This window comes from Xenopus laevis, chromosome 2S (assembly GCF_017654675.1).
Source record: "Xenopus laevis strain J_2021 chromosome 2S, Xenopus_laevis_v10.1, whole genome shotgun sequence".
NCBI lineage: Eukaryota > Metazoa > Chordata > Amphibia > Anura > Pipidae > Xenopus > Xenopus laevis.
Window position 1 is genome coordinate 57,548,601 of NC_054374.1, and position 20,835 is coordinate 57,569,435.

Genomic DNA, 20,835 nt, shown 5'->3' on the forward strand with positions numbered 1-20,835 from the left:
TGTGCTCCACAACTGAATGATTTTTAACACTTCCCAAATATGCAGCAGATGACCTGTTTCTCAAACATACATTAAAAATTTCTTACCAAAACTGCCCCCCACAGCAGTCCTAAGAACTTTTGTCATACTGTGTAACCTGTAGCATTTTGTGTGTTTCATGTTTGCGCCATTCTACAATTGCATTAATCACAAATTGTCTTAGAATACCAGCCTGTATCATACTTAAAGGAATTGTTCAGTATATAAATAAAAACTGGGTAAATAGATAGGCTGTGCAAAATAAACATGTTTCTAATATAGTTAGTTAGCCAAAAATGTAATGTATAAAGGCTGGCGTGACTGGGTGTCTAACATAATAGCCAGAACACTACTTCCTGATTTGCAGCTCTCTTGGTTTCCACTGATTGGGTACTAGGCAGTAACATATCAGTGACTTGAGGGGGGGGACATGAGTCATAACCATTTGTTTTTAAATCTGAGCTGCATGCTAAGGAACAATTGCAAATTCACTAAACAGTTATGTCCCATGTGGCTCCCTTAGATTACATTTTTGGTTAACTAACTATATTAGAAACATTTTTGATTTTGCACAGCCTATATATTTACCCATTATTTTATTTTTACACTGAATTGTTCCATTAGAGTTTAAGATTAACTGTGCTATTTAGATAAAATAAAGTCACATTTCAGACTAGTTCAGCCACTCCAAAACATTTCATAGGTTATTAGTGGTTTTCAGGAGATGCTTTTAAGGACAAGAGTGAAACTAAGCTAAGCTCTGGCTCCTGCATGGTTTATGGTTCTGGTGGCTACCTTTGCCAGTGCAGAATATCTAGATGCACTGTATACAATGAAAAAGTTTGGGAACCCCTCTCAGCCTGCATCATTATTTACTCCACTTTCAACAAAAAAGATAACAGTGGTATGTCTTTCATTTCCCACATCACATCACATCTAAATACTGGGGTGTTTTCTGAACAAAGATTTTTAGTGAAGCAGCATTCAGTTGTATGAAATTAAATCAAATGTGAAAGACTGGCTGTGCAAAAATGTGGGTACCCTTGTAATTTTGCTAATTTGAATGCATGTAACTGCTCAATACTGATTAATGGCAACACCAAATTGGTTGGATTAGCTCATTAAGCCTTCAACTTCATAGTCCAATCAGGAGAAAGAGTATTTAAGGTGGCCAATTGCAAGTTGTGCTTCTGTTTGACTCTCCTCTGAAGAGTGACAGCATGGGATCCTCAAAGCAACTCTCAAAAGTTCTGAAAACAAAGATTGTTCAGTATCATGGTTTAGGGGAAGGCTACAAAAAGCTACCTCAGAGGTTTAAACTGTCAGGAATATAATCAGGAAATGGAAGGCCACAGGAACAGTTGCTGTAAAACCCAGGTCTGGCAGGCCAAGAAAAATACAGGAACAAAGTACTTTGGACTGATGAGACAAAAATGTAGTTATTTGGTCATAACAAAAATCGCTTTGCATTGTGGAAGAAGAACTGCATTTCAAGAAAAACACCCGCTACCTACTGTCAAATTTGATGGAGGTTCCACCATGCTATTGGGCTGTGTGGCTAGTTCAGGGACTTGTGCCCCGTTAAAGTTGAGGATCAGATGAATTCAACCCAATATTAACAAATTCATCAGTATAATGTTCAAGCATTAATCACAAAGTTGAAGTTACACAGGGGTTGGATATTCCAAAAAGACAATGGCCCTAAACACACTTCGAAATCTACAAAGCCATTTATGCAGAGGGAAAAGTACAATATTCTGGATTGGCCGTCGCAGTCCTCTGACTTGAATATCTCTGGGATGATTTGAAGCAGGCTGTCCATGCTCGGCAGCCATCAAATTTAACTGAACTGGAGAGATTTTGTATGGACGAATGGTCAAAAATACCGCCATCCAGAATCCAGATACTTATCAAAGGCTATAAGAGGCATCTAGAGGCTGCAAAAGGACGCTCAACTATGTATTGATGTAATATCTCTTTTTGGGGTGCCCAAATGTATGCACCTGTCTAATTTTGTTATGATGCATATTGGATATTTTCTGTTAATCCAATAAACTTTATGTCACTGCTGAAATACTACTGTTTCCATAAGGCATATTATAAATTAAAAGGAAGTTGCTAGCTCAGCCAATGATAAACAAAACTCCAAAGAATTATGATTGGTTTCCAAACTTTTTCATATGACTGTAGAAGCTAGTTATCTGTGCACAAATACCCATGTGCTCCAGAATATGGAAGGATGTATAAGCCATTTTAACAACATCTAGCCCAGAATGCAGCAAGATATAGTTATAGAACACTAACAAATTTAACCACAGCAATCTCTATTACAGTAATAGCAGTAATACAGTAAACATCACAAGTAGTGAAGAAAATTTTAAGCGCTGGTCTTTCCCATTGATGTTGGCTGATCAACCAGAATTTTCTAAAATGCTCTCAGAAAGATGGGATCTATTCTTATTAAAAATGCCCAACATAAAGACAACCTCCCCTTATTGCGGGAGACCTGGAAGTTGGTCATTAGAGGTGAGTTTTCCTCCTATAGGATTTGCCTCTATCATAAAGTAAATGACAATTTTTTGAAGTTGAGTAAGCAACAAAGAGATTGTTATAGCAATCTGAAAAACGTTCCCTCGCCCGAAAATGTCCAAAAGTACAAGGTGATAACTGATTCGTTAAAATCTTGGCTTATTTTAAAGTAACAGTTCAGTTTGAAAATAAAAACTGTGTAAATAGTTAGGCTGTGCAAAATAAAAAAATGTTTCTAATATAGTTAGTTAGCCAAAAATTTAATGTTTAAAGGCTGGAGTGACTGGATGCGTAACATAATAGCCAGAACACTACTTCCTGCTTTTCAGCTCTATCTGAGCTAGTCAGTGACTTGAAGGTGGGCCACATGGGACATATCTGTTCAGTGAGTTTGTAATTGATCCTCAGCATTCAGCTCAGATTCAAAAGCAACAGATATGACCCATGTGCCCCCCCCCCTCAAGTCTCTAATTGGTTATTGCCTGGTAACCAGGGTAACCAATCAGTGTAAACCAAGAGAGCTGAAAAGCAGGAAGTAGTATTCTGTCTATTATGTTAGACATCAAGTCACTCCAGCCTTTATACATTACATTTTTGCCTAACTAACTATATTAGAAACATTTTTTTTATTTTGCACAGCCTATCTATTTACACAGTTTTTATTTTTACACTGAACAATTCCTTTAAGAGATTCCTTCTTTGCCCGGTACTCAAAAGCAAAATTGGCCAACACTAACAATGTTTAGGTTAACTATTTAAGAGCTGGAATCAATTATAAATTGATAAAAGTGAAGGACAAAATTGGCTCCCTGACCAATAGCCCTTCAAAACTAGTTAATATATTTAAGGAATTTTACAAAACGCTATATTCTTCTCCCAACTACAGTCTCGATAAAGTAAATTTTTCAAAAATGTTCAAATCTTAATTTAAATAAACTTATATCAATTGATGAGGTCTCAAATGCTATTAAAAATCTTAAGAAGAAAAAAGCAGGCGAGCCAGATGGTCTACCCCCAGTATTTTACAAACTATTAACGACTAAAATCTTTCCTTTTCTCGCAGAGCTCTTTAATGATATTTAACTTATGGGCAAGAAGCTCTTAACCACTACACTGTCTAATTTGATAATTCTCCCTACTTTACCTACATGTTATAGAGCAATTTTGTTACTTAATCAGGACATCAAACTGCTATACAAGATTCTAGCGGACAGATTCTCTTTTTTCCTTCCATCAGTTATCTCCGAAATCCAGAATGGTTTCTTAAGGAAGAGGTCTGGCATAAAGAATATCAGAGCAGTACTCTCTGCTATGTCCCATGCCAGAAGCCACAATCTCCCATGCACTATAGTTAGTCTTGATGCCGAAAAGGCTTTTGATAACGCAATATGGAATCATCTCTTCAATTGCCTGAATCGTTTTGGGATCACAGGCCCCTTTTCCAGCTTTATCAGATAATTATCAGCTATTACTATCTGGGATTCAGAAGAGGTATACAAGCGTACACCTCTCCTGAATCCCAGATAGTAATAGCTGGAGTGAACTCTTCCTTCTTTAAAATTCATATAGGTTCCCCTTGTCCCCATTACTCTTTAATATTTCGCTTGAACCTTTGATCAGAGTGTTAATAACTTGAACTGCTTCCAAGGCATCAGAATCAATAAAGTTAATTTGAAATCGCTAGCCTTTGCAGATGATCTGCTACTGATGACTCAAAATGTCAATGACTCACTGGGGAAAATCTTTGAAGAGTTTGGGTCCTTTTCGGGCTACAAAATAAATGCCAATAAAACAGGAATTTTGAATATTAATATAGCCATTTCGGGGCTCTCTCCTCGAAAGTTGAATCTTAAAAATCCTAAACCCCATTTAACTTACTTAGGACTTAAAATTCCAGCAGATCTGAACAAACTCTGCGCTTTGAATCTTACTCCTGCTATTAACAAGGTGCTTTACCTTTGTCATAAATGGAAAAATACTCCCCTGAATTTAAAAGGGAAGATTGTTTTTTTTTTTTTTAAATATAAATTTTTCCTAAACTAATGTACCCACGTTTTAACTTGCCGCTTCTTTTAAAGCATACTGAACATAATTGAACAAGTTCATTTGGGGGAATAAGAAGCCTAAAATTGCTCTTTCAAAGTTATGTTGTCCTAAAGAATTTGGAGGGGAGGGGTTGAAGGTTCCTGATTTCAGGACCTTCAAATTAGCTTCTATTACAAGATACCTTATAGAGTAGATATCTGGAAGAGAAAGATTTACTTACCCGAAACTTGAAATTTGTTGTAACACCTACCCCAACATTTTGGCTAGTGTACATAATAAATGGAATGAAGTACCCACTGTTTTTAAAACGAATCCCCTATTCAGAGACTCACTTTTACTTGGAAATTTTTGTTTTCTAGCCACAATTTTAAATCAAATGTGGACCACAACTTGTTTAACAGATATACAGTCCCTTTTAAATCAACTCTGCTGGCAAGAAGCGATAAGGATTAAATCAGCAGAACCCCATCTAAAAAGAAAATTTACTGAAACTTGGTCAATATTCTGGGACCAAATTGATTCTAGCTTCAAACCACGCATTCTGGGCTTGTTACAGTTATAATTTTCTTATAGTGGTTAATCTGATGTGTCCATAAAAAGTAGTTTTCATTCCTTGTATGATTGTAACAGTTAAGAATCTTACAAAAATTCACTGAGTGTGATTTGGTAGTTAAGTTGTTGGTTTTGTTTTAATTTACTCATTTGTAATCTAGCAAATTGTTTAGGTGACATCACCAATTAAAAACTATTTTATTTTTATTTCTGTGCATTTAGCCAGTGCCACAACAAGTTGATTAGGTGTGCCTCATTGTATAGCTTTGTTCTTTGATCTTTGGTTTGAAATTTTGCTTGTTTATATGAAAAACAATAAAAACATTTAAACACGAAAAAAAAAAAAAAGAATATTTTAAAGACAATGAAGGAGGAATATAATTGCAGCCAAATATAAGGCATCATGGGGAACATTAATAAGTGTAACCCTTTCACTTATTAATTTAGCTGCCTGGTTGTTAGAGTAAATGCTAGTGTAAATGTTACCCTAGCAGCCAATATGGTTATACAGGCATGGGACCTATTATCCAGAATGCAATGGGACTTGGGTGTTTTTTGCATATAAGGGATAATGCTATAATTTTGATCTCCATTCAGTGTCTACTCAAAATGATTTTGTTTTTCATCTAAGAAGGATTAATATATCTTAGTTGGGATCAAGTACAAGGTACTGTTTTTATAATCCAGAGAAAAAGAAAATCAGTTAAAAAAATCTGAATTATTTTATTTAAATGGAGTCCATGGGAGACTGTCTTCTCATAATTCTAAACTTTCTGGATAGCTGGTTTCCAGATAACAAATCACATACCTGATTCAAGGTCCACATAAAAATACCAATACAAATTGAATTAGAATATACATCTCTGTACCATAATAAAAATAGATTTAAGGTGAGTTACCCTTAATATGAATGTATTTACATTGTTCCAAAAAAGGTGACCTAGATCCTTAATTCAAAAATGCAATCATGGCACCACTGTAGTGCAGTCTATGAAAAGGTCTATGAAAAGAAACATGGTCACTGCACAAATCAGGTACAAAAAAGTCACTGTCATAATTTATCTAAAATGGCTTGATAAAGGGCTGGTATAGCCCGAAACGTTGCCGTTGTTGCATGAATAAAAAGTTTTGATCAAAGATCGGGGTGCTGCTGCAGTTGTTAATTTTATCTAAAATGATTTACAGTAACTTTTGTAAGAAGCATCTCCTAAATAGGTGCTTTTGTTAAAAAAATTTAAGTTTTTAAATAAGTACTGCAGTGTTTTATATACAAAAAAAATGAGGTAGAAACCTCATTACATTAAAATAAAACAAGCTTGTTTGTGTATACATACTTTGCATGTGTTTTTTGTGCCCCTACAGGAATTCTGGATTCACCTTTGATCTCACTTCTATTCTGGGGCATGGTGTGTTTCTCAATTATGTCTTTGTTTACAAAGCGCTATGGCTTTCGGCCTTTGATTGTGGCTCTGATCCTGCGCTCTGTCTACTACCTGGGAATTGGCCCAACTCTTTACATACTGGGAGGATTAAATGTAAGACGTGTATCTATTATCCAGACTGCTTGGCTCTGGACCAAGCAATACATTTCAAAGAACTATCTTTTTATATGTTTCAAATGAAAAATCTATGGCATTATGGTTTTTAAAAATCGATGTTTTTGAAAACATAATCGTTCTTTACTGTATCTAATTCTAGTAAAGATTAAGATTTAACCTTTTGACTGCCAAAAATGTTGAATCTATACCACTGGCAAAAAAGTTAAATTGCCAGCAACGTAGATTCTACCTTTTTGAATTCCATTCCAATGAATTGGAATAAATGTGTTTTTAGAGCTGCAAACATATAATTTATGGTGTTGACCCAGTAATGGCAGCAATGCAAATGTAAAATCTCCAGGGTTTACTTTGACCTATGCTGTACAGTGTTGTGACTTGGACACAAGTCTGTTTTCGTGTTATGCATAAACATATTTGAATAATAGTGAATAATGAATATCTCTGAACTTATTGCTCTAAAACATTGTGCGCTTATCAACCAGTCTTTCATTTTACTTCTACATGTATATTATTCCAAACAGGCCCGGACTGGCAATCTGTGGGTTCTGGCAAATGCCAGAGGGGCTGCTATAAGGTGCCATAGAAAGTCAGTATTTAGTGGGCTGGTGGGGGCTGATTGGGCCTCTTTGTACCTGAAATGCCAGGGCCTATTTTAATTCTCAGTCCGGACCTGATTCCAAAGCATAATAATACTTATACATGTATAATGTACATATACAAAGACGGGCTACCATTGGAAAGTATAAAATGTCCTTTATCCCAACCCATCATATAAAAAAACAGCATTCTTAATGAACAGCTATTTCTTATTACAGTATACTGTACCTTCATTATCTTTTAATTCTCCTTGTATTTGTTAAAAGTAACTATTAAGAAGTAAACATATAATTATTTTTTGTTTTGCCTTTGTCCCTTCAATAAAGGTATTACTGGCTTAGAGTTCACCTAACCTACAATCTAACAGACATGCTCTGAAAGACAACACACTGCACAGCATAGCTCAAAGTGAACCCTTTTCATTGCATTGCTAGCATCTGTGTCAACACCATAAATTATATATTTGCTGCTCTCTGCCTTTTTTTTATCTCACAAAGCCCATTGTGTCTCCATAGTTCTATTTTATCTTCTAACAAGAAGCTAGAAGATGATGTGGTGTAGTAAACCAGGGGTTGCAGTACAACACTATTAGGATATATCATACAACACAATAGATACGTGAGATTAAAAAAAAAAAAAAAAAAAGACTTGTGTTCAACATTTTTGTCTAGGCAAAACTTTCATGACTTCTACTTGTTCTAGACGTAACATCTTATTTGTATACCGACCTCTTGGATAGCGGGTGGTATATGATTCCACAAGTTGGGAAGATCAGCTAGGCACTTTAGTATGTTTTCACGGGTATATTGGTTTAAGCTTCCATACCATTCATACTGTATCATTTTGACGATTGACTTATGTGCTTTTCTACACATCATAGTGGCTGCATTTCAAATGTGAAAAACAAAGAAAGAGACTATAATAAACCACCTGAAAATACATTAAATATATATTTTAATCTGCTTTTGTGTCAATGAACTCTGCCCAAAAATGAACCCATAATGAATAGTGTTTGATGCAAAAAAGTTGGTCTTTGTTTATAAAAAACACATAATTTTTTATTGTTTACTAACAGCTTACAAACAAAATTGTCTTTGTGGTGAGCTTTGTGGGCAATCGGGGAACCTTTATTCGTGGATATAAAGCAATGGTGATGGATGTGGAATTCCTATACCACGTGGCTTATATTCTGACCAGTGTTCTCGGCCTCTTTATTCATGAACTGTTTTACAGCATATTGGTAAGATTTTCAATACCTGAAAGTGAACTTTATTATTTTTGTTTATGTAAAAGGAATGTATATTATAAGACATATACAATTATTTACCATGGGTGGGAGCACAAGTGTAAAACTCATACACAAAGCACTAGCATTAGCAAGTACAAACAAGTACCTCTGTTTGTGTGTCACCCTCAGCACAATTAAAATTATTAGAAGCTCTGACAAGCAGGCAGGGTTTAAGCTGTAGATGTTAGGGAAGTGGCAGATGGAGCACTTTGTTGCCCACAGGAAATCAACCTCCTGTTGGACAACAAAGTACCCAAAATACCTTTTGAATTGATTCATATTTGAATCATCACAGATAAAACTGAGTTCTTGCATAACTGCACAAAAACATGGAAGAAGTCAGTTCTACCGGCAGCAATTCACTTATAGAGTAATTTAAATGTATTTTCATGTACGCTGTTACCTATAGAGAGCACAGGGCCACAAAAGTGTCGGAGGCAGTATGGGCAGTTTTGCCCATTTCCCCACTAGCTAAAATACAGCACAGTTTCTCTCCCAGAATGTGAGAAGCAGCATAGAAACATGGAGCTCCTAACAGTTCAGGCAGCCAAATTCTTGAGGAGAAGTGTTATCTTGTTACCTACCTTTGTTCAGCTCTTAGTTCAGCAGTATAAAAGACTGTGAGGACCTGAAAAAGTAAGAACATGTTTTGCCTCAAATTTATATTTTAAAAAAATCTGTTCTATTGAAAAACAGTACATGATTTTGCATGAGGAGCTATATTAAGTGATGTTTCTTTGTGACAGAATCAGTTTAATCTGTTTATGGGTTTTGTAGTTGATGTTATTTTCAGAGAAGCATTATTGCTTACATTTCTTATATATTAACCCTCTCAGCTATTTGATCTCATCTACCGGGAGGAAACTCTATTCAATGTGATAAAGAGTGTGACACGAAATGGACGCTCCATCTTGTTGACTGCCCTGCTTGCCCTTATCTTGGTATATCTCTTCTCAATCGTGGGGTTCCTTTTCCTTAAAGATGACTTCATCATGGAGGTGGATCGACTGCCAAAGGGTAAGAGGGAGCTTTCAGAAACAGATCAGGTCGCCCTATTTAGAGCTTTGAATCCATATTAGAATACCTAAATGTAAGCTGTAAAATATCTAAAATATTTAGAAAGTTATACAGTCCACTTCTCTCTTTTTTCTCAGTCTAAGACAGTCCTGCCTCCAATTAAGAAGAAATCTGACTTATTACTAATAAGTCTTATATTGTGACATTTATATTTTATGTGTACTGTATTTTTTAATTTGGTCCCTAAGCTCAGTAAGTGACAGCATCACAGAGCATGTGCAGTGAATCAGCAGAAAAGAAGATGGAGAGCTTCCAGGGCATCTTTGGAGGCACACATCTTCCAGACTAAAGGGGTGTAGTTTCCTTGGACTGGTACAAAAGCCCAAAACATAATGTACAACATTTCTAGCCTACTTCTTTTATCAGGCATTAAGGCTCCTTTAAGGTCCTTGTTTATAAAAACCCCCAGACTCAAGTGTTATAGAGCACTAAGGGGCACAAAATCACATGCTTAAAAGATGATTCAGCATAGTCCAGCATAATCCCCGGGATGAGGGCTGTATTGCTACATGCATTTTAATTTTCTAACTTTTACTGTCTATAAGACATCCGCAGATTTTATTTACACAAAACAAAAAAGATATATCTTAATTAAAACAATAGACGAAAGTATGTTTGTTAAACTTGTGTTAATTAATGACTTATGCACCAACTTTAAGCATCATACAGTCAAGGTCTGTTCTATTCACCTCAGTAAGAAATAATGCTGGTGTGGAGAATTTAAGTATATAGATTGTTTATCCTCCAATAAGTAAAGGTAATCTTTTTTAGTACTGTCTCTGAGCGTTTCCTGTCTTAAGACACCTGCAAGGCTAGAGATGATACAAAAACATATGCTGAAAGGAACAGTAACACTAAAAAATTAGTGTTTTTAAGTAATTAAAGTAAAATGTACTGTAATTCTGCACTGGTAAAACTGGTGTGTTAGCTTCTGAAACTCTACTATAGTTTATACAGTATAAGCAAGCTGCTGTGTAGTCCACACCAGGGGTGTAACTACAGAGGATGCAGACCCTACAATTGCAGGGGGCCCAGTAAGGCCATAGTTAAAGGGCAGTTTCAATATATCTGGGTAAAATGGGTCAACTTACCAATGGTTTGAGTTTGTAAATTGAGTTTGATGTGGGGCCCAGTAACATTTAATTATGCCACTGGTCCACACAGTAGCAAATATTTTGTATTATAAGGGAAAGTTAGATTAGCCTAAATAAAGTATGGAGGACATCAATCTTTGATTTTGCATATCTTAAAAATAAATGTAGTCATTTTAGAGACATGCTGAACCAATGCATGAGTACAGCTTTAATCCTTTTAACAACAGAGTTCAGAACTTCCTTCCAGCTAGATATACCTTGCAAGACACAAACACTGGAATTGAATGAAAAGTTGGTTTAACATGAATAGTGCAACTGTAACATTCTTAAGGAAGGACCAAGCCCAAGCAGCAATTTACTGTAAAGTGCTTTTATTCACACAACATGTTTTGGGTGTAGAACCCTTTTTCAAGTGTGAGTGGTACAATTAAAAGTGAGTATAAATAACAAAACACCAACAATGTAACTACCTCCAACTCCTCCCCTTCAATTAGTTGCAGCTGTGTCTCCAGATCCTGCTAAGTAGGTGATAGTAATTGTTTAACGAATCCCCAACAGATACAAAGTGAATAGTCCAACCAAGGGAGGGGAGGTGAAGTTCCGCAACAAAGTGTCCATCATGTGTAACAAAATCATTTCCATTATATCCAAATGAAACATACTAAAAGTCAAACTTGAACTCAGGTACTGCCCTTCAAGCCTACCCTGTGTAAAAACACAGTGAAACATATTACACAATAAATGATACATAATATATATGACTGCTAGTCATTAGACTGGGATACCTGTTATTTGAAGGCACCCTTTCTGTTCTATTCCTGGCTAAGGCAGTCACCAATATCTGCAAGGAAACAAAGAAATATCAGGCAATGATCACATTTACAAAAAACATGTAATACTTCATGTATCATTCAGACCTTCCGGTATTTGAGAATTAAATTTTTTAATCCAAAAGGCCTCCCTTTGGATTAGTAATTTTCCAACATCTCCACCCCACTGTGGTGATCTCACTTGCTCCAATACTAACCATTTAAGTTGCATGGAATTGTGGCCCATTTCAAAAAAATGCCTAGATACCGAAGTATCCATTGCCGCCAGGTATAAAATTCCTAATATTGCTTTATGTTCTTTAATCCTTTCTTTTACCTGGCACACATAGGCCTTCCCATAAGGGCATTTTATTAGGTAAACCACACTTGTGGTCTCACGCTAAAAACCTTTTACTTTAATGGCATGGCCTTGTGAAGGATGATTAACAGAATCCCCTTTTATAATGGAGGAGCAACAAACACAGTTAAGACAAGCAAAGGTGCCCTTCCTTTTGCTTGCTAGTGTATTCCCTCCCTTAGGTTTCTTTAAGTCTGTAGGGCATAGTACTGTATATCTTTCAATGCTTTTCCACAAGTGTAACTAAACAATGGAACATCACTGACCACCTTACTCAATAATTATCCTAGAGTACTATAGGCCAATACTTCTTTACAATTGTTTCAATCTTCCTACTTTGGGAACTATATTTTGATACAAATGGGATTATATACCTTTTAGTAGGTAATTTATCCTTTCCTTTGTTTACCAACAAGAGACTTTGTCTTTCCTTTGTTTACCAACAAGAGACTTTGTCTATCTTTTGGAGCAATTTACTTGGATATTTGGGCTATATGTTTGCTTTCATAACCGCTATCAACAAACCTTCGTGTTAGATTAAGCGCTGCTTCCTGGTAAGCCTGTTCAGTGGAAGAAATACATTTCACCCTTAGGAACTGAGCTTTGGAGATTGCTCTTAAGGTGTGTGGACAATGGAAACTATTCGGAGACAAAATATTGTTCCTGTCGGTGGGTTTGCAGTATAATTCGGTGCGGATGCCTTCATTTGTAATCGTTAATTTAACATCTAAGAAACTCATACATCTCTTCATGGTTGGATGGCTGCTGTAAGCATCTTCCACCATCTGATAAAACTCAGCAAGAGGGTCCCCCTTCTAATCACTAGTATGTGTTCCACAAACCACACATATTGGAAAATTACTATTCCAAAGGGAAGCCTTTTGGATTAAAAAATGTAATTCTCAAATACCAGAAGGTCTGAATGATAAATGGAGTATTAAATGTTTTTTGTAAATGTTAGTCATATATATTATATCTGTTGGGGATTTGTTTAACAATTACTATTAACCACTTAGCAGGATTTGAAGACACAACTGCAACTTATTGAAGGGGAGGAGTTGGAGGTAGTTACATTGTTGGTGTTTTTTTATTTATGCTCAATTTTAATTGTACCACTCACACTTGAAAAAGGGTTCTACACCTGAAACATGCTGTGTGAATAAAAGCACTTTGCAGTAAATTGCTGCTTGGACTTGGTCCTTCCTTAAGAATGTTGTAGTTGCACTATTAATGTCTGGACTGGATGTGGAAGGAAAAGCCAAACGTTAAGTTATTAATAAGTTAAAAATTAGTTAATAATTAGTTGCGTTAAGTTTTGCTTAAAGGAGAAGGAAAGCTACGGAGGCATTTTATTGCCAATAGATTAGCTGCAATAGTGCAAGATAGAATGCTATATTTATACTGTAGAATGCTTTACCATACCTGAGTAAAAAGCTCTAGAAACTCTCTGTTTGTTTAGAATAGGAGCTGCAGTATTAACATGGTGTGACATCACTTCCTGCCTGAGTCTCTCCCTGCTCTGGGCTCAGATTACAGTAGAAAAGGGAGGGGGTGGAGAAGAGGAGCAAACTGAGCATGCTCTTGCCCAGGGCAAAGAGATTTAAGCTGAAGGCAGGACATCTGATACAGAAGCCCATGTTTACACAATAGAAGGAAAGAAATGTGGTGTTTCTTTTGACAGGGGACTCAGAGCAGCACTACTTTAGGGGTTTACTGGTATATTTAGATGGACCTTTCTGATAAGGCTTACTTAGTTTTAACCTTTCCTTCTCCTTTAATATGAATATTGCCACTATTAACTTGTAGTAAATTGGCTCAATTTATTAATTTTTATTCTTAGCATGACCAGCTAGTTTGTACATTGATTATATAGACATGACCTGATTAATGTAAATTAATGTTTTTATAGCTGCCAGTCCAATGGCACCAAACACTTTTGCTGAATTTTGTGAGAAGGATCAGATAGACTGCACTGTTGGAGTTGCAACACTTGATGAGGAAGAGGGTAAATATTATCCTTTTTTTTAAATAAAATTGTAAGTTTTAGTACCTGTTTTGATCTTTATTTAGTATCAAATTAGTATTCCCCCTTACTACTTCTATTTTCTCATTTATGTTTCCCATTTATGAATTTTAAACTTTTCAACATATACTTCATATTTTGTTCTTTTGAAGAAGGTAAACACATGAATATAGTAATTAATTGACCATTGCATGAATTTTAAACTTTAAGGGGCAGATTTACAGTATCAAAATGTGAGATTAGAACTCACCACAAAAAAACTCACTTTCTATTAATTTCCATGGGATTTTTAGAATTGTATTTATCAATGGAGTTCACCATTTGATAAGGATGCTTTTAAAAATCCCATAGGAATGAATAGAAAGTTACTGAGTTTTTCTGTGGTGAGTTCAACTGTTTATGTACTGTATATGCATGTGTGACCCTAATAATCACTCATGATCATGTCATACACCAGACAGCCTGGTAAGTGGAAAGGTTCACTGTTGGGGTTTCCATAGACAAGTGGTCCAGATCCCCAACAGCACAAAAGGATCACAGAGTAAATATAAACTTTAGGCTAGCAGAAAAAGGATAGTTCCTTTAGGGCAGAACTCTTTACTGGGCCTTTTTGACCCCAGGCTCCCCACTTGGGTTATCAGAGGAAGGCCAAAGAGGAAATGACACCCCTCTCAAATCACTATATTGAGGTGTGACAATAGTGATAGCTCCCTAAGAACCAATGACATAGGTATGTGCATTAGAGTAACTAGATATATGGGCTTCTGCCTTTGTTTTGTTCTCAGTGCTGGGGGGGCAGGTTTTACACCTGCTAAAACAATGAAGGTGGCATGGTAGATAAAAGTTTAGCACTGGTGCTTTAAAGTACTGGTGCCAAAGCTAAATCCAACCAGTCCATTACCTGTAAGGAGTTTGGATGTTTTTACCATGTCTGTGTGCTTTTCAGTTTTCTCCCTCACATCAAAAACATTCAAGTGGGTTAACTCACTACTAACGAAAACTGATTCTAGTATGTGTATGTGATCAGATCAGTGGACCTAAAGGGGGAGGGGATTTGTGGGAAAGTGGTCAGGATTTGCCTCCTAACATGCCCAGATGTAACTGAATATGGTTAGGGCAGGACAGGACAGGGGTCTGGGCTTACTAGCTCCTGATTTGGATATGCCATTTAGTATGCAATTTTATTCAGCATTAACAGCTTTAAGTATTTTGAGGTAAGGATGTCCTAGCATTGCAAGTTGTTCAGTAGTGCATTTGCTCTATTGTTTTAATAGATTTATTCCATGTTGTTCAGGTTATTTGGTTGACACACCTCAGTATTTCAAAAGTGCCACAGATTCTCAGTGTCTTTGAGATTGGGGCTTGACTGGCTCATTCTAAAACATTAATTGTTTTGTTCTTAACTGAAGTGTTGCTTTAAATTTGTATTTAGTACAATTTATCTTGCAGCATTTCCTTGTATCTTTTACTGTACATTCTTTCTTCAGTTGTTATAAGATGCCTAGAAACTGTTTATAAAAAGCATCTCTGCAGCATGATGTTGTTACCACATTTGCAATTCACTATAGATAGGTGTTTATTGATGTGGTCAGTATTGGATTTGTATGACAAAGGGTGCTATGTACTATACTTTGCCTTAATACAGGGGTGCCCAAAAGGTAGATCGGGATCTACCAGTAGTCCTTTAGCTGGTGATCAGTAGATCTCAAGACACTGTCAACAAACAGCTTGACTAAATCACCCTCCTATTTCATGCTTTTCATTCAGATATTTATTCTTAAGGTTACATAAGAAATAGTTGTTTTTTAAATATAGTAATATAAATTTTCTTATGAATTAATATAATATTTAAGTAATATTTTCCATGAAACAGAATGCTAAAAGTGATATCATGGATATAGATCATAATGGGACAACATCAATAAGGGGCAGATTTATCAAGGGTCGAATTTCAAAGTAATGGGAGTTTTTTTGAACTCCCATAACTTTGAAACTTGAATAAAAAAAGTTTTAAAAATTTGTCAAAAAAAATTCTTTTTGGACAAATAGGTCCATTTTCATTCGAAGTAATAGAGCATTTGATCGAATTCGATTCAAAGTTTTTCCAAAAAACCTCAGATTTTTCAAAGTCCACCAATTGACTCCAAATAGGTTGTAGGAGGTCCCCCATAGGCTAAAACAGCAATTCGGCAGGTTTTAGATGGTGAATGGTCAAAGTCGACAGTACATGATAAATTTCGAATAGAATTTGGACTATTCCCTAAATAAAAAATAAGCTTGAAATTTGAATTTTTTTTAATTCAAATTTTCACTTCGACCTTTGATAAATCTGCCTCTTTAAAAGTAGATCCTGCATAGTAAAGTATGGGCACTCCTGCCTTAATAAATCTAATCTAGCCTAAATGTGCAGCATACGGGGAAAAACACAAAAATCTGATACTTTCAGTTTTTAGATTTTTAGTATCAGATTTTTTAATCAGAAAATTGTCCAAATTCCTTTGCAAGGATGAATGTAATGTTGTTCAGGCTATTTATTTAATATTTTTTAATCCTGTACTACCTTTCCTTGATTTTACATCTTTTAATTACCAATTGTCATTTGCCTCTCGTCGGATCTCCCATCCTAATCTTAATGTTCTTTCAATTGCCTAATTATACTTCTAGAAGAGGATGGTGATGAAGAAAGAGCCTGTGATACTTTGCTCATGTGCATTATCACTGTACTTAACCATGGACTGAGAAATGGAGGAGGTGTGGGAGACGTCTTAAGAAAACCTTCCAAGGATGTAAGAAATTTTTAAATATGCTTAACTTTATCATCAAATCATCAATTATATTTAGTGTAATGTTATATTAAGTAATAATCTGTATATTTATGCCTGACATAAGTAATAGTTTTCTTATATACAAAATGTATTATCAGAAATGTCATTGTATTCAGAGGAAGCAGCTAAATGTTCTGTTTGCACACAAGGGGCCAAGTTACATATTTTCACTTACTCTTCATTGGCTTTGAACAGCAAGGACCTTAAAGTTATAGGCATTAACAGAATCTGCCAAAAAAGATCACCTGACAGGGTATTCTACAGCTTCACTGCTTTCACTATAAAGTATTATTTACACTGCTTCAAAAGACAGCAAGCTTACAGGGTGGCCTTTTGTTCTATCAGTCTTTAATGTACACTAATGTACTTGTAAGGAGAAATTGTGTCCCCTTATCAACCCATTTTTCACCTGAGACTCCCCTTTGATGGGTTTTCCTTATGGGTTAAATATTTCATGCATTTTATCAGTTTTGTTTCCAGTCATTAATATTCTTCTTAAGGATCAGGGATCAAAACTCGATACTCAAGTTGTGGCTTTACCAGGAATAAGTAAGGTGGCAAAATTATAATCTTTCCCTCAAATCAATGCCCTCTTTTATGCAAAAACGTGTATTTTATTTGTTTAAGAAGCCTCTAACTGTCTACAGTTGCACAATCTGTTTTCAATAAATACTCTCAAATCCTTCTCAGTTAAGGTGTCACCCAAAACATTAATTTGAAAGCCAATTTATCAACAATTGAGTTTTAACATTTTTGAGTTTTGAAAAAGCTCAAAAATTTCAAATGTGCACTTATTCAATTTATTCTATTAAATTTCCAATCTCGAAAACGCAAATTAAAAAAATTTACATGAATTTTGCTAAAACTACTTCATTGATTTCTACATGAACTTGTGAGCTTTTCGATGCCAAATTTTAATATTCATGTTTTTTTAAGGTTTTCTTTTTTTTTTTGCAAGTTCTGAAAGCTCAATTTGTGATTTTTTCAGCAAAGAAACGCAAACTTGATAAAAATTCAAATTACAATGTTGATAAATATGCCACTTAGGTGTATAACTATCATTTTTGCTAATGTTATATTTTTTCCCCAAGTGATAACCTTGCATTATCAACATTGAACCTCATTGAACCATTTTGCTGCCCAGTTCTCTAATTTAGTCAAATCTCTCAGAGAAGCTGGACCTTCTTGCATTTATGTGTTGTGCCATTAAGTATAATCAGCAAAAACAATGTTCAGTCCCAGGTTTAGTCCCTTCTCCAGAGAGTTGAACGTTTTCATTAATCTTCCAGTTTTTGCCCAGCTCTAAGTGAAAGTTAAAGAATTATACAGAAAACTGACACCTTCAAAGCTGGATAAGAAGCAGCATTTACACAAAACTTGTGTGAATAGATTCAGGGGTTTTAAAGTCATTAAATAGTTGCAAAACTAACCCAAATTAGCTTTTCAATGCACCTGCAGATATTTTCAACACCCAACACATTGGTCCTTAAAGGAGAACTAAACTCCTAAAAATTAATATGGCTAAAAATGTCATATTGTATATACTTAACTTATTGCACCAGCCTAAAGTTCCAGCTTCTCAATAGCAGCAATGATCTGGGTCCTCAAACTTGCCACAGGGGGTCACCAACTTGGAAAGTGTCTGCTACACTCACATGCTCAGTGGGCTCTGAGCAGCTGTTGAGAAGCTAAGGTTAGGGGTGGTCACAAATTATCAAGAAAAAAATGAGGTTGGCCTGTAATATAAGCTGATGCCACAAAGCTGATTATTAAATTCTGATGCTAGTTTCACTGGTTTCTGTGCTGTCACTTAGTAAATATTTGTATTAATTACTAATCAGCCTTAAATTAGACAGGTGCATAAATTTGGGCACCCCAAAAGAGATATTACATCCATACATAGTTGAGCCTCCTTTTGCGGCCTCTAGATGCCTCCTATAGCCTTTGATGAGTGTCTGGATTCTGGATGGCGGTATTTTTGACCATTCATCCTTACAAAATCTCTCCAGTTCAATTAAATTTGATGGCTGCTGAGCATGGACAACCTGCTTCAAATCATCCCAGAGATTTTCGATGATATTCAAGTCAGGGGACTGTGAATATTGAATATTGTACTTCTCCCTCTGCATAAATGCCTTTGTAGATTTTAAAGTGTGTTTAGGGTCATTGTCTTGTTGGAATACCCAACCCCTGCGTAACTTCACTTTGTGACTGATGCTTGAACATTATTCTGTAGAATTTGTTGATATTGGGTTGAATTCATCCAACCTTGACTTTAACAAAGGCCCCAGTCCCTGAACTAGCCACACAGCCCCACAGCATGATGGAACCTCCACCAAATTTGACAGTAGGTAGCAGGTGTTTTTCAATGCAAGCTTTTTGTATGACCAAATAACTAAATTTTTGTCTGTGCCTGTGGCCTTCCATTTCCTGATTACATTGCTTACAGTTGAGACTGACAGTTTAAACCTGTGAGATAGCTTTTTGTAGCCTTCCCCTAAACCATGATACTGAACAATATTTGTTTTCAGATCTTTTGAGAGTTGCTTTGAGGATCCCATGCTGTCCCTTTTCAGAGGAAAATCAAACAGAAGCACAACTTGTAATTGGCCACCTTAAATAACTTTTTTCATGATTGGACACACCAACCTATGAAGTTCAAGGCTTAACGAGCTAATCCAACCAATTTGGTGTTGCGAGTTATCAGTATTGAGCAGTTATATGCATTCAAATTAACAAAATTACAAGTGTACTTACATTTTTGCACAGCCAGTTTTTCACATTTGATTTAATTTCATACTACTGAATACTGCTTTACTAAAAATCTTTGTACAGAAAACACCCCAGTACTCAGATGTTCCTGGGAAATGAAAGACATGCCACTGTTATGTTTATTGTTGAAAGTGGAGTAAATTATTATGCAGGCTGAGAGGGGTTTCCAAACTTTTTCATATGACTGTATATTCTATGTGGTATATTTATCAAAGAGTAAAGTTAGAGATCACCACAGTCCTTTAGAGTGAAATTCCACCACATTCTATTCATTTCTATGGGATTTTAAAAGGAGTATTTATCAAAGGATGAACGCTCACTTTCATCCATTGATAAATACTATTTTAAAAATCCCATAGAAATTAATGGAGAGTGCAGAATTTCACTCTAGAGGACGGTGGTGACCTCTAACTTCACTCTTTGATATCAAAAAGTCAAGTTAGAGGTTGCCACAGTCCTCTAGAGTGAAATTCCGTCATTTAATTTCTATGAGAATTTTAAAATAGTATTTATCAATGGATGAAAGTGAGAGTTCATACTACCCATATGTGTACTGTATATTTAGAGGCGGTCCCTTAGCTCAGTAACTAACATCAGCACAGGGCATGTGCAGTGAATCAGCAGGAAAGAAGATGGGGAGCTACTGGTGCATGATGTGGTTGCCTTGGGCTGCTACAGAAGCACAAAACTTAATGTTTTTCTAGCCTACTTTGTTAAGCTTTACTTCTCCTTTAATTGCACACAGCATAGTGACATGCATGAGTAGCTTAACATGAAATTACTTTAAAATAGAACAAAAAAAGCCACAGTTTATATACTGAACTTATTGCACCAGCCTAAAGTTTCAGCTTGTCAATAAAAGCAATGATCCAAGGCTTCAAACTTGTGACAGGGTTTCACCATCTTGGAAAGTGTCTGTGACACTCACATGCTCAGTGGCCTCTGAGCAGCTGTTGAGAAGCTAAGCTTAGGGGTCGTCACAAATTATCCAGCAGAAAATGAGGTTGGCCTGTAATATAAGCTGATGCTACAGGGCTGATTATTAAATTCTGATGCTAGTTGCACTGGTTTTTGAGCTGCCATGTAGTAATTATCTGTAGTAATTACTAATCATCCTTATATTGTGACATTTCTATTCTATGTGTACTGTATATTGTGAGTGGGTCCCTGAGCTCAGTAAGTGACAGCAGCACAGAGCATGTGCAGTGAATCAGCAGAGAAGAAGATGGGGAGCTACTGGGGCATCTTTGAAAACATAGATCTTTACTGCTAAAGGGCGGTGGTTCCC

General features: G+C 35.9%; 1 protein-coding gene across 4 annotated transcripts in view; it reads left to right on the forward strand.

The window, feature by feature from the left end:
* Positions 1 to 20,835, forward strand: part of LOC108709441 (inositol 1,4,5-trisphosphate receptor type 3) — a 187,013-nt gene that overhangs the window by 156,227 nt on the left and 9,951 nt on the right. For 3 of the 4 annotated variants that reach the window (XM_018249260.2, XM_018249263.2, XM_018249261.2), the window contains 5 exons: positions 6,508 to 6,680; positions 8,377 to 8,541; positions 9,426 to 9,606; positions 13,837 to 13,932; positions 16,615 to 16,736. In XM_018249260.2, coding sequence (XP_018104749.1) covers positions 6,508 to 6,680; positions 8,377 to 8,541; positions 9,426 to 9,606; positions 13,837 to 13,932; positions 16,615 to 16,736 — 737 coding nt within the window. The remainder of the gene's footprint in view (positions 1 to 6,507; positions 6,681 to 8,376; positions 8,542 to 9,425; positions 9,607 to 13,836; positions 13,933 to 16,614; positions 16,737 to 20,835) is intronic. The other variant, XM_041583821.1, reaches the window with a different exon arrangement.